The 12243-nt window shown below is 42.1% G+C and overlaps 1 protein-coding gene across 1 annotated transcript; it reads left to right on the plus strand.

Annotated features, from left to right (window-relative positions):
• Positions 1 to 1811: 1811 nt before the first annotated feature.
• TM4SF19 (transmembrane 4 L six family member 19) lies at positions 1812 to 11322 on the plus strand. Its single transcript, XM_067737257.1, has 5 exons — positions 1812 to 1991; positions 8189 to 8388; positions 8712 to 8789; positions 10722 to 10891; positions 11142 to 11322. The coding sequence occupies exons 2-5, from the start codon at positions 8209 to 8211 to the stop codon at positions 11320 to 11322; spliced, it is 609 nt and encodes a 202-aa protein (XP_067593358.1). The 5' UTR covers positions 1812 to 1991; positions 8189 to 8208.
• Positions 11323 to 12243: the final 921 nt, after the last annotated feature.

Genomic DNA, 12243 nt, shown 5'->3' on the forward strand with positions numbered 1-12243 from the left:
ATGTAAATTGATACAGCCACTATGGAGAACAGTATGGAGGTTCCTTAAAAAACTAAAAATAGAATTACCATATGACCCACTACTGGGCATATACCCAGAGAAAACCGTAATTCAAAAAGACACTCACCCCAATGTTCATTGCAGCACTATTTACAATAGCCAGGTTATGGAAGCAACCTAAATGCCCATCGACAGATGAATGGATAAAGAAGATGTGGTACATATATACAATGGAATATTACTCAGCCATAAAAAGGAACGAAATTGGGTCATTTGTAGAGACGTGGATGGATCTAGAGACTGCCATACAGTGTGAAGTAAGTCAGAAAGAGAAAAAACAAATATTGTATATTAACGCATATATGTGGAACCTAGAAAAATGGTACAGATGAACTGGTTTTCAGGGCAGAAATAGAGACACAGATGTAGAGAACAAACGTATGGACACCAAGGGGGGAAAGTGGCAGGAGGGGTGGTGGTGGTGTGATGAATTGGGAGGTTGGGATTGACATGTATACACTGATGTGTATAAAATGGGTGACTAATAAGAACCTGCTGTATAAAAAATAAATAAAATGAAATTCAAAAAAAAAAAAATAGGATCCAGTTTCCATTTTCATCGTAAAAGGGAATCATTTAGAGCCCAATTGAATTCTTGTATCTCCCCAGAGAATTGAATTTTGATAGAGGATACTAGGCGAGGGCTCACAAGCTTTCTATTAAGAAGAAACGTTTATTCACCTTATAAAACACATTTACAAACTATCTCATTAGATCCTTACAACAGACCTAAAGCAAGTAAAATAAATACTAGGTTAGCTTCATCATGCAGGTAAAGAGATTATAGCCCAGAGAAATTTGACTGGCTCAGAGTAACAGTGAGTGAGGTTGAAGGAAAATGATCCTATGTCATCTAACTCTACACTCTATACAGCCCCACATATTGATGCTTGAGATATTTTTTTTTCCCAGCCCAGATTCCAACTATCTGTTTGGAGGCAGTACTATGGTGGTTTGGCACCTAGGAGACCTGGGTCTCAATTTCTGCTACAAATACCTATTAGCTATGTGAACTTGGGTAGTTCACTGAGCCTCAGTAATAATAATCTGCTCATTTGTAAAATAATGCCTACCTCACAAGTTTATTTTGAGAATTAAATAAGATGCTAGATGCCTCTCCTGGGTTAGTCCTCTCTTTTATTTCTTCTCAGCTTAGCAAAAAGGATTTTATTTGCAGTGTCTGTTAGAACAGTTCTTAATTAGGCAATTAGAATGGTTTGATGACAGAATGCCAGATATCACTCAGATTTTAGAAGGTATTTCTGTTCCCAACTCAATGGCTTATCTAACAGCAGACACTCTCATATCAGTATCATTAAAACGGTGGTACAGATGATGGTGGCCTAGAGCTTGAAAAAAAAAGTTAGAAAGCTATTAAAGGAGCCACAGCTAAGAGCAAAATAAGGAAGGTGATAAGGAAAAAATGATGGCCGCCCTGCTTAGTGCTGTTTTTCCAAGGAGCCCAAACACTGCAGTGAGTGAAACAGATGCGGGCCGGTAGTGTGTGAAAAAGTGTTGCTGCTTGGGAAAGAAAGGAGGATAAGGTATTTCTCATGGGTGCATCCTCTGACTCATTAAGGCATTTTAGCTCACGAGGCCATGCCTCCTGGTTCCTTTCTTAGGGTCACATGAAAATGAGTAGAGGGTGGGTCATCAGGAGAGGGCTCTTCAGGAAGAGGAAAGCTCCTTTGTTGCAGGCCTGTGGGCAGCGGTGTGCGGGCATGCATGCCCCCCCACACACACACACGCCTGAGTGACTTCCACATATAAATAGCGCCTCTCTGACCCTCTGTAGGAGTCCTGAAAGAGGAGCCTCCAGTCCAAACCTGCAGGAGTTCCAGCTGAGGCCACAGGAGTTCAGACCCACTCTGAACACGGAGCCCTTCACCAGGTTCTTTCTCTCCCATCCTGATTCTTGCCACCGGATGCAGGTAAGCAGAAATGGAAGGGCCCAGTGAGGGGATGGCCAGGGAATAGTTTGGTCTAGCAGTTAAGAGCACAAGCTTCCAACTCAAAGGAGATCTGGCTCAACCACTGAGCAGCTGTGTGACTTCAGGCAATTTGTTTAACATCTCTTTGCCTCAGTCTATCAATTTCAGGCCTTTACACATGCTTAGAATACTTTTCCCTTCCCAACTTTGCCCGTCTAATGCCTCGTTGTCAAGTTTTAGCTCATACAACACTCCTTCCAGGAGGCTCTGCCTTGCTTCTGCAGACAGGATTAGGCAAGTGCTTCCATCACACCTTCAGCTGGACTGTTCTGCTCCACACTTTCTCATTGCCTGGTTAGTGTCCCCACCAGACTTTAAGTTCCTCAAGAGAAGAGTCTGTCTCTGGTTCACCAGAGTGAATAGTGCCTGGTACATAGTGGTCACAATACATATTTGACTGGTGAAAGAATGATAAAAGTCTGGCTAGGTGATGATTTAGGTTGAGAGACACACAGAATTTAAAGTCTCTTCCTCTATTTGACTCAGCTGATCACTTAAACTGTTGCCCAGACATCTAGGTAGTGATTTGTTCACCCAGCCAGGATCTCAGGTTAGAACAGGGCACCCCTAAAGCCTGGTTGTGAGGTTTTACCTTATGATCCTGCTTGTCTCTTCAGATATCAAATTAGCCAAACTCTTTGCTAATCTCCTGGCTCACATTTGTGGAAGCATTTCTCAGAATGTTGTGATTTCTAGGGGAACAAATCAAGGGGAGGACGTGAAACTCCAACTGAGCCACAGCCCTCCTAGATGCAGCAGCACAGCAAGTGCTTTTAGCAGATTAGTAGGACAGCCAGGATGCTCTGAATCCCACTCATCCCAAAGGCCGTGCTCAACTTAGTTTTCCCTCTGCACGTTCATATCTTTTAGCTTCCCTTCTAAAACTTTCCTGATAAGAAAAATTTCCAAAGAAGAGATTGTCGGGGTGGGGAGGTTCATGTCGGTGATCTATTGTCTAGACAGGCCTTACTCATAGGTGGAATGATTCAAAGGAGGCTGAAGGCATTCCTGAACAAAAGATTCTTCCAGCCGGTGGTCTAGAGTGTGCCTCAATGTCCGACCACACACCAGTCCTTTCTTGGGCCCCTGACAAAATGTCAGTCATCTGAGAGGCATGTGGGTTAAAGTCGTTACTTGCCAACACCCTGGACACACACTGAGAGTGCGGCTCTCAATGGCAGGAAGGTCTGGGGAGGGAGGCTGCATCACAAACTGTTTGGGTGGGTTGTGATCATACAGATGCCCTGCCCGCTGACAGCGGAGCAGGCTCCTCACCCTGAGGACCCGTGGAGAAAGCAGCCAGTACCATACCAGCTTGGAGGACACTTCAGGAAAAGAGGTCTCTGTGGTGGGCCCCTGGGGGAGGGGGCCCCCTCTTCCCTCCAGGTCCCTTGTATCCTTGGAGTAAGGGCCACTGTTCCTCCGTATCCTACCCCCAACTCCTCCAGCGTGTGCCCCCCTCCACAAAGATCCGAACTTCCTTTCATCAGGGATGAGTTATTTTATTCACCGTTTGAGAAACATGGCTTAGAGAGCAAATACCCTGTGGAGAGGGCACACGGTGAAGGCAACTCATCCCACTAAAATATTAGCAATTGCATCAGAAAGTTTCCTGCTGGGAGGAGCAGCTGAGATGAGTTTGGGCTCTGAGATTAGGGAAGCAAATGTCACCAAGGGCTGAGGAGGCTGGGGAATGGGGGTATGGGCGGGCAGGACAAGAGCACCCCCTTTCCTGCCCCAACCAAATGGCCTGCTCAGTGCTGTGTCTAACACGAGTCTCTATATAAGCTGAAGTCTGGACAAACAAAAAAAACCTAGGCTAATCAAGTTTGTTTTTTTTTAAATTAAGTTCATAAATTGTAAAACCGTTTTTAAAAATGTATGATAAAATCGAAATTTAGGGTAGTCATTCCCAGGAAGGAGTACAGGCAGATGATAGAGAGGGCACACCTGGGGCTTCAATAGTATTAGTGGTAAGAATCTATTTTGTAAACCAGTTGTGTTTACATAGGTGTTGTTCAATTATTCCACACAACTAGCAAGAGCAAATATATTATATACATTATGCTTCACTCTTTAACTCTGAAATATTTCATTATATATGTAGGTGTATGTATATATGTAAAAGAGAGATTGGGGTGGAGGCTTTGATCTATACATATTTTCTGGTTATGGGCAAAGCTGTGTGTTAGGAGGGGAGCGTCAAGAGCCTTAAGCTGAGCCAGACATGTAACTGAATTGCAAAGTGGCAACAAACCACTTCTTGGGGATGTCATGGTACTGACTTTTTTCAGGTCCACATTGACATGAGTGTACCCAAATATTACTAGTCCTATTCTAATTCATATTAAAAAAAAATAAAAAGTTCACAGATCAGTGAAAATTTAAAAGGGAGAAACGGCTATAAGTAGCCGTGTGGAGGTGTGGAGGAGGCATTTTACAACCTATCTAGACATGACATTTTAATTTGTAATCAATTTTATTGATATATAATTAAAATATAATAAAATTCACCAATTTTAAGAGTAGTTTGATGAGTTTTGTCAATATATATATAGTTGTATATTCATAAGAATCTAGATATAGAACATTTTTATCACCTCAAAAAGTTTCCTTATGTACGATATTAATCCCCTCTTCTATTCTCAGCCCCTGGAAACAACTGATCTGCTTCCTGTCACTAGTTCTGCCTTTTCTAGTGTTTATAATTTCATATAAACAGAATCATACAGTGAGTAGTCTTTTGTTTCTGGCTTCTTTCATTTAGCATGATTTTGAGATTCATCCATGTTGTTTCATGTATCAGTAGTTTATTGTTTTTTATTGCCTAGTAGTAGTACTAATTGTATGGATATACCACAGTTTATCTATTCACCTATTGATGAGCATTTGAGTTATTTCTCACTTTTTTGTATTTCTCATTTTTAATTGATTTTTTATTGTGGTAAAATATATATAACTTAAAGCTTGTTATTTTAACCATATTAAAGTGTACAACTCAGTGGCATTAATTACATTCACAATGTTGTGTAACTATATATTACCATTACCTGTTTCCAAAACTTTTTCATTACCCCCCAACAGAAACTCTGTAAACATTAAACAATAACTCCCCATTCCCCCTTCCCCTCAGTCCCTAATAACCTCTAATCTACTTTCCGTCTCTATGAATTTGCCTATTCTGGATATTTCATATAAGTAGAATCATACATACTTGTCCTTTAGTGTCTGGCTTATTTCATTTAGCATAATGTTTTCGTGCTTCATTCATGTTGCAGCATGTAACAGAACTTCATTCTTTTAATGACTGAATAATATTCCATTGCACATATATATATATATATATTTTTTTCATTCATTCATCTGTTGGTAGACACAGGTTGTTTCCATGTTTCTAATTTTTAGTTATTATGAATAAAGCTCCTATGGACATTCAAGTACTAGTCTTTGTGTGGGCATGTGTTTTCATGTCTCTTGGATAAATATATAGAAGTGGAATTACTTGATCATTGGTAAGTGATGGTTTAAGAAACTGCCAAGCTTATTTCCAAAGTGGCTGTACCATTTGCATTCTCACCACATATCTATGAGAGTTCTAGTTGTTCCACATCCTCACCAACACTTGGTATAGTCCAACTTTTTTTTTTTTTTTTTTTTTTGCGGTACGTGGGCGTCTCACTGTTGTGGCCTCTCCCGTTGCGGAGCACAAGCTCCGGACGCGCAGGCCCAGTGGCCATGGCTCACGGGCCCAGCCACTCCGCGGCATGTGGGATCTTCCCAGACCGGGGCACGAACCCGTGTCCCCTGCATCGGCAGGCGGACTCTCAACCACTGCGCCACCAGGGAAGCCCCTAGTCCAACTTTTTAACTGTAACAATTCCAGTGGGTATGTAGTAGGATCTTATTTTGGTTTTAATTTGCACTCCCCTATGTTAATGATGTTGAGTGTCTTTTCATGTTCTTAGTTGTCATCCATATAGCTTTTCTTTTGTGAGATGAAATGAAGTGTCTGTTCACATCGTTTTCCCATTTTTAAAAACCATTGTTTGCCTTCTTTTTTTGTTTACATTATTTTATTTATTTGGTTGCGCTGGGTCTTAGTTGCGGCAGGCGTGCTCCTTAGTCACAGCTCGCGGGCTCCTTAGTTGCAGCATGCATGTGAGATCTAGTTCCCTGACCAGGGATTGAACCTGGGCCCCCCGCACTGAGAGCGTGGAGTCTTAACCACTGCACCACCAGTGAAGTCCCTCAGTTGTTTGTCTACTTATGGTAGAGTCTTAAGAATTCTTTATGTATTCTAGATACAAATCCTTTGTCAGAGGTATATGAGGTCACATTCACATACATATTTACAAAATATGTATTGTGAATATTTACTCCCAGCCTGTGTTTTGTCTCTTCATTTCCTTAATGGTGTCTTTTGAAGAGCAAAATTTTAATTTTGAAGTAGTTTAATTTATCACTTTTTATAGGTTGTACTTTTTGTGTTCTATATAATAAATCTTTATCTAACCGAAAATCCCGATGACTTTCTCTGTTGTTTTCTTGTAAAATTTTTATTAGGTTTAGATCCATGGTCCATTTCGAGTTAATGATTGAATAGGGTTTGCAGTAATAGGAAAAATATATATTTTTGTTTTGCATATGGATTGTTCCAGCATCATTTGTTGAAGAGACTCTCCCTTTCCTACTAAAATACCATCTTTTTCAAAAATCATTTGATCATATTTGTATAGCTCTATTTCTGAATTCTCTAGTCTGTTCCAGTGGTCTGCATGTCTGTGTACACCATTACTTTGCTGTCTTAATTACTGTAGCTTTATAATGTCTTAACATCACATGATGTAAGCCCTCCAACTTTGGTCTTCTTTTCCACATTGTTTTGAAAAATCTAGGTCTTTTGCATTTCCATGTAAATTTAGATTCAGCTTGTCAATTTCTATGACAGAACCCTGCTAGGATTTTGACTGAGATTGCACTGATACTAAGCCTTTTGATTCATGAACATGGTATATCTCTCCATTTATTTGGGTCTTCTTTAATTTTTCTCAGTAATGTTTTATAATTTTTAGTGTACAGGTCTTACACAGATTTTGTAAAATTTATCCATAAGTATTTTCTATTTGTATGTTATTGTAAATGATGTTGTTTTTTAACTTTTATAATTTATCATTGCTTGTATATAGAAATACAATAGAATTTTTGTACATTTAATTTTTTATTCGGTAACCTTGCTAAACTCACTTATTAACTTTTTGATAGATTCCTTACAATTTTCTACACAGATAATCATGTTACTGTGAATAATGATATTCTTACTTCTTTCTTTCATACCTGTGGCTTTTGCCGCTTTTTATTTTCTTATTGCACTGGAAAGGACCTCCTGTACAATGTTGAATGGAAGTGGTAACAGCGGACAGCTTTAAAATGACGTCTTTTAAAGCAAGAGGATGACACCTTTAAAATTTTGTTTTTTGGGCTTCCCTGGTGGCGCAGTGGTTGAGAATCTGCCTGCTAATGCAGGGGTCATGGGTTCGAGCCCTGGTCTGGGAGGATCCCACATGCCGCGGAGCAACTAGGCCTGTGAGCCACAGCTACTGAGCCTGCACGTCTGGAGCCTGTGCTCCGCAACAAGAGAGGCCGCGATAGTGAGAGGCCCGCGCACCGCGATGAAGAGTGGCCCCCGCTTGCCACAACTAGAGAAAGCCCTTGCACAGAAACGAAGACCCAACACAGCAAAAATAAATTAATTAATAATGAACTCCTACCCCCAACATCTTCAAAAAAAAATTTTTTTTTTGTTTTTCTGTATCAAGTAGAAATAATCACTGGCTTTAATAGAGGTACAAGCAAATTATGATGGGATGAGGAGTGTGTGTGTGTGTGTGTGTGTGTGTGTGTGTGTGTGTGTGTGAGTGGGAGCTGGCAGAAAATGGAGCAATTAAATTCTATCCATTGGGAAATATTTATAAGACGCAGAGTTTTTAAGCAAGTTCCTTGGCTCTTCTTGATCTGACCCTAGGAGGTGACAGTGCCTCTGGTCTATTTCCCCCTCCCCACCCTATGCTCCTGGGGTTTCCCCTAGCCACCAGCTCCCAGTAACACAGCTACCCTGACCCTCTTTCCATTGGTTCCAGGACAGTGTCCTCTCTGTGTGATGGCATGCTCACGGACCTGCTCCCAAGTACTGGGGCTGAGCCTCGGGACTACAGCCCTGTTTGCTGCTGCAGCCAACACAGTGCTCCTCCTTCCTAACTGGGATGTGACCTACCTGTTGAGGGGCCTCATTGGCAGGCATGCCATGCTGGGCTCTGGGCTCTGGGGAGGAGGCCTCATGGTGAGTGTCTGGGGTTCCCTGGGTGTGAACTCCCAAAGTGCCCCTTAGAGGTGGAGCAGTGAAGTGGGGGTGGGGGTAGTGTTTTGATTCCTTGAAAAAAAGCTTGAACTAACAAGCTGACTGTGGGGTCTATAGCAGCTCCAAGGGATAGAAGACTCTAGGAAGACTGGTCAAATGTTGCTGAATTTTGGACTAGGCAGGCTTGGTGTGAACGCGGCCATTCATAGAGTCACATTAGGCTAGTCATCCCAAACTGGCCACAGGTGGCAGCTAGAGATGTAAATTACCCAATCTCTTTTTAACACTCTTCCCTCTTCCCCCAGGTTCTCACTGCAGCTACCCTCATCTCCTTGACGGGCTGGAGATATGGCTGCTTCAGTAAGAGTGGGCCCTGCCAAAGTGTAAGCACCCGATTCCACTCTTCTAATACCTAGAATGTCCCCACATCCTATTACTTTAGAGGCAGAGTGATAAAGAGACAATTTCAGTCTTGGCGTTTGAAGTCAGGTCCTGACCGTACCTCTCTAAGGGTCTAAAAACCCTAAGCTTTTGGGCAAGTTTTCTGAATCTCGGATCCTTCTGTAAAACGAAAGTTAACAGGATCAAGTCCAGGGAGGAAGTGCTTAATGAACCATAAATGTCTACACACATGTGAGGAACTGTTCTTTTTTATTTTATTGATGTATAGTTTACAATGTCCTGTTAATTTCTGCTATATAGCAAAGCGATTCAGCTATACATGAACTGTTCTTACTAGTTTTAGCCTATTGAACCATATGGACATGAGTTATGTACATTGTAGTCATGTGTCATTGATAGAAAGTTTCCTGGCTATTTTTCTTAATTTTTCTTGGAGCTGAAAGATTCTCCAGAGATCATCTGATGACTAGATTCTAGTCTAACCTCTCCATTTTACAGATAATGAAGCTGAGGCCCAGAATAAATTTGCACTGTATTAATTACAGCAACATCTATATATATTTGAAAAATCTCAGTACATAAATGTATAAGATATATTGCTCATTCAGTCTCAGACACATGAATTTGTGGCCTTTTTACAGTAACTCTGCATCCTGCTTTGATATCTACAGCCCACATGTTGGGAACCCTGCTGATTCAGAATTATATGTTAAAGAATTAAGTATAAACACCACACATTTCATTCACTATCTGTTCTCAGTCATGTCTGGTTTTCCCCTAGGCAAGTGGTTCTCGACTTGAATGTGTGCATCAGAATCCCTGCAGCGTTTGTTAAAACACAGATTGCTGGGCCCCACGCCCAGAGTTTCTGACTCTGTAGGTCTGGGGTGGAGCAAGATGGGGAGGGGGGGAAATTTGCATTTCTAACAAGTTTCCAGGTGATGTGCTGTTGCTGGGACAGGGACCACATTTTTAGAACCTCTGTCCTAGGCTTATGTCAGACTGATTCATCTTGAATCTTTTAACTTAGAGTCAAAACTTACTACACTGCTTTCTGTGGCCCCTCTCGAGTTCTAAACCAGTCTGACATCAGTGGGAAAACGACTCTGATTCTGTATAAAAACTATATATATATATATATATATACGCACACACACACATACACATATATATATATATATATATGTTTTATTTAAAATTTTAAAATATGTGTTTTTTGAGAAGGAGAAAAAAAAAATCTGGTATCCTGAGAAAGAAACCAATCTGGAAGTTAGAATCCTGCCGAGGAAATAAACACATTGCTATCTTTTGGGAAGGAAATGAGTGGTGCACAGACCAGAAAAGTACAATGACAGAACTCGAGTTATTTCAGAGTTGACTGTAATTTCTCTCTGTCTCTGCCTCCCTCCCTCCCTCCCTCCTTTTCTTCCTTCTTTCCCCTCTTCCTCCCTTCCTTCCTTTCATGCTTGATCTGAGAAAGAGAGGAATCAGGGATGGCAGCTTGGAACTTTTGAAAAAATACAGCTTTCTTTTAAAAGGGTCAGAGGGGGGCTTGCGATAACCAATCTGACCCTTTAAGCCAGAGACTGAATGCCTGCAGTGTGAGTGACAAAGTTTTTGATGCCACTCTGCTGAGAAGCTCTGAAGAGCCTGCTGAATCCGGCTGAACCTGCTGCTGGGACCAGGTGCCAGTGTTTCCCCCTTCTCCATTCCTTCTTTCCCACCCCCTCCCGGCTCTACCCAGTGACCTCATCAGCCAGCCCTACCTTGGCTATGTTTTAAAGGAGGTGCTGTGGGTAGGATCATCCCCATGACTGGGGAAGGCCTGAGCACCAGAGAAGTTAGATTTGTCCAGATCAGCCCACAAGTCACGACCCCCTCTCAGGTTCACTGTTTCTTCTCTCCTTCTGCAGATGCTTACTGCTCTGTTGTCAAGTGGCCTGGCTTTTCTTGGGGCCTTGATTTGCTTTATCACTTCTGGAGTAGCCCTGAAAGATGGTCCTTTTTGCATGTTCGATGTTTCGTCCTTCAATCAGACACAGGCTTGGAAACATGGTTACCCATTCAAAGACCTGCAAAACAGGTAAATGGATGGAAACTTGGATTTGCAGTCTCTTCAGAGAAAGAAAGACACAGAAAGGGACTACAAACTCCTTTTAGTCAGCATTCTAGCATCTTGCTTCTCTGATGCTCAGAAAATTGCAAATGCAACAATAGTCACCCTCAAAAGTCTAGTCCTACGACCTGAGCTGAGGGAGAACCCAGGTTTCTATCAAAGTTGCTGGGATTTTCTTCCTTATTCCAACCCCTGATCTCCTTATTTTTGGGGATAGGAATTATTTGTATGACCATTCACTCTGGAATTCTGTCTGCCTGGAGCCTTCTAAAGCTGTCATGTGGCACGTGTGCTTCTTCTCTGCCCTTCTGTGCATCAGCCTCCTCCAGATTCTCCTGGTGGTCATTCATTTCATCAACAGCTTCCTGGGCCTTTTCTGCAGCCTCTGTGAGAAGTAACAGGTAACGCCCTCTTAATTAATTTTTAAAAATTAATTAATTAATTTGTTTTTGGCTGAGTTGGGTCTTCATTGCTGCACGGGCTCTCTCTAGTTGTGGCGAGTGGGGGCTACTCTTCGTTGTGGTGCGCGGGCTTCTCACTGCGGTGGCTTCTCTTGGTGTGGAGCACGGGCTCTAGGCGCACGGGCTTTCGGTAGTTGTAGCTCGCGGGCTCTAGAGCGCAGGCTCAGTAGTTGTGGCACATGGGCTTAGCTGTCGCGAGGCATGTGGGATCTTCCTGGACCAGGGCTCGAACCCGTGTCCCCTACATTGGCAGGCAGTTTCTTAACCAATGTGCCACCAAGGAAGTCCCGGTAATTCCCTCTTAAACATGAGTGTTTTCATCATGAGCTGCCTTGAATCTTTTCTGCAAGAGTGGGTATGAATTATAAACAAATTTCCCTTTTAGGTAGTCATGTAGTAATAATAACAATAATAATTCCTTGCATGTATGTTGAATGATACAATGCATTTTAAATCACATTGTAGGGACTTCCAGTGGTTAAGAATCTGCCTTCTAATGCAGGGGACAAGGGTTTGATCCCTGGTCAGGGAACTAAGATCCTACACACCGTGGAGCAACTAAGCCTGCTCTCTCTAGAACCTGTGCACCACAACTAGAGAGCCTGCGTACTGCAACTACTGACCCCGCGCACTCTGGAGCCCACGCACCACAACTAGAGAAGCCCGCGCGCTGCAACAAAGAGCTGGTGCACTGCAACAAAAAGATCCCACGTGCCGCAACAAGACATGATGCAGCCAAATAAATAAATTAATTTTTAAAAAATCACATTGTAAACTGCAAAATGACATAGTAGTAGAAGAAATAATTATCATTATTATTGTGTAGGAACTTATAGTCCATAAAATGTCCTCCAGCCA

The sequence above is a fragment of the Pseudorca crassidens genome, chromosome 5 (assembly GCF_039906515.1).
Source record: "Pseudorca crassidens isolate mPseCra1 chromosome 5, mPseCra1.hap1, whole genome shotgun sequence".
NCBI lineage: Eukaryota > Metazoa > Chordata > Mammalia > Artiodactyla > Delphinidae > Pseudorca > Pseudorca crassidens.

Coding starts and splice junctions, on each gene's coding strand:
- TM4SF19 (XM_067737257.1), top strand. CDS start 8,209: ATGGCATGCTCACGGACCTGCTCCCAAGTACTGGGGCTGAGCCTCGGG. Junction 8,389..8,711: donor TCTGGGGAGGAGGCCTCATG/GTGAGTGTCTGG, acceptor CTCTTCCCCCAG/GTTCTCACTGCAGCTACCCT. Junction 8,790..10,721: donor AGAGTGGGCCCTGCCAAAGT/GTAAGCACCCGA, acceptor CTCCTTCTGCAG/ATGCTTACTGCTCTGTTGTC.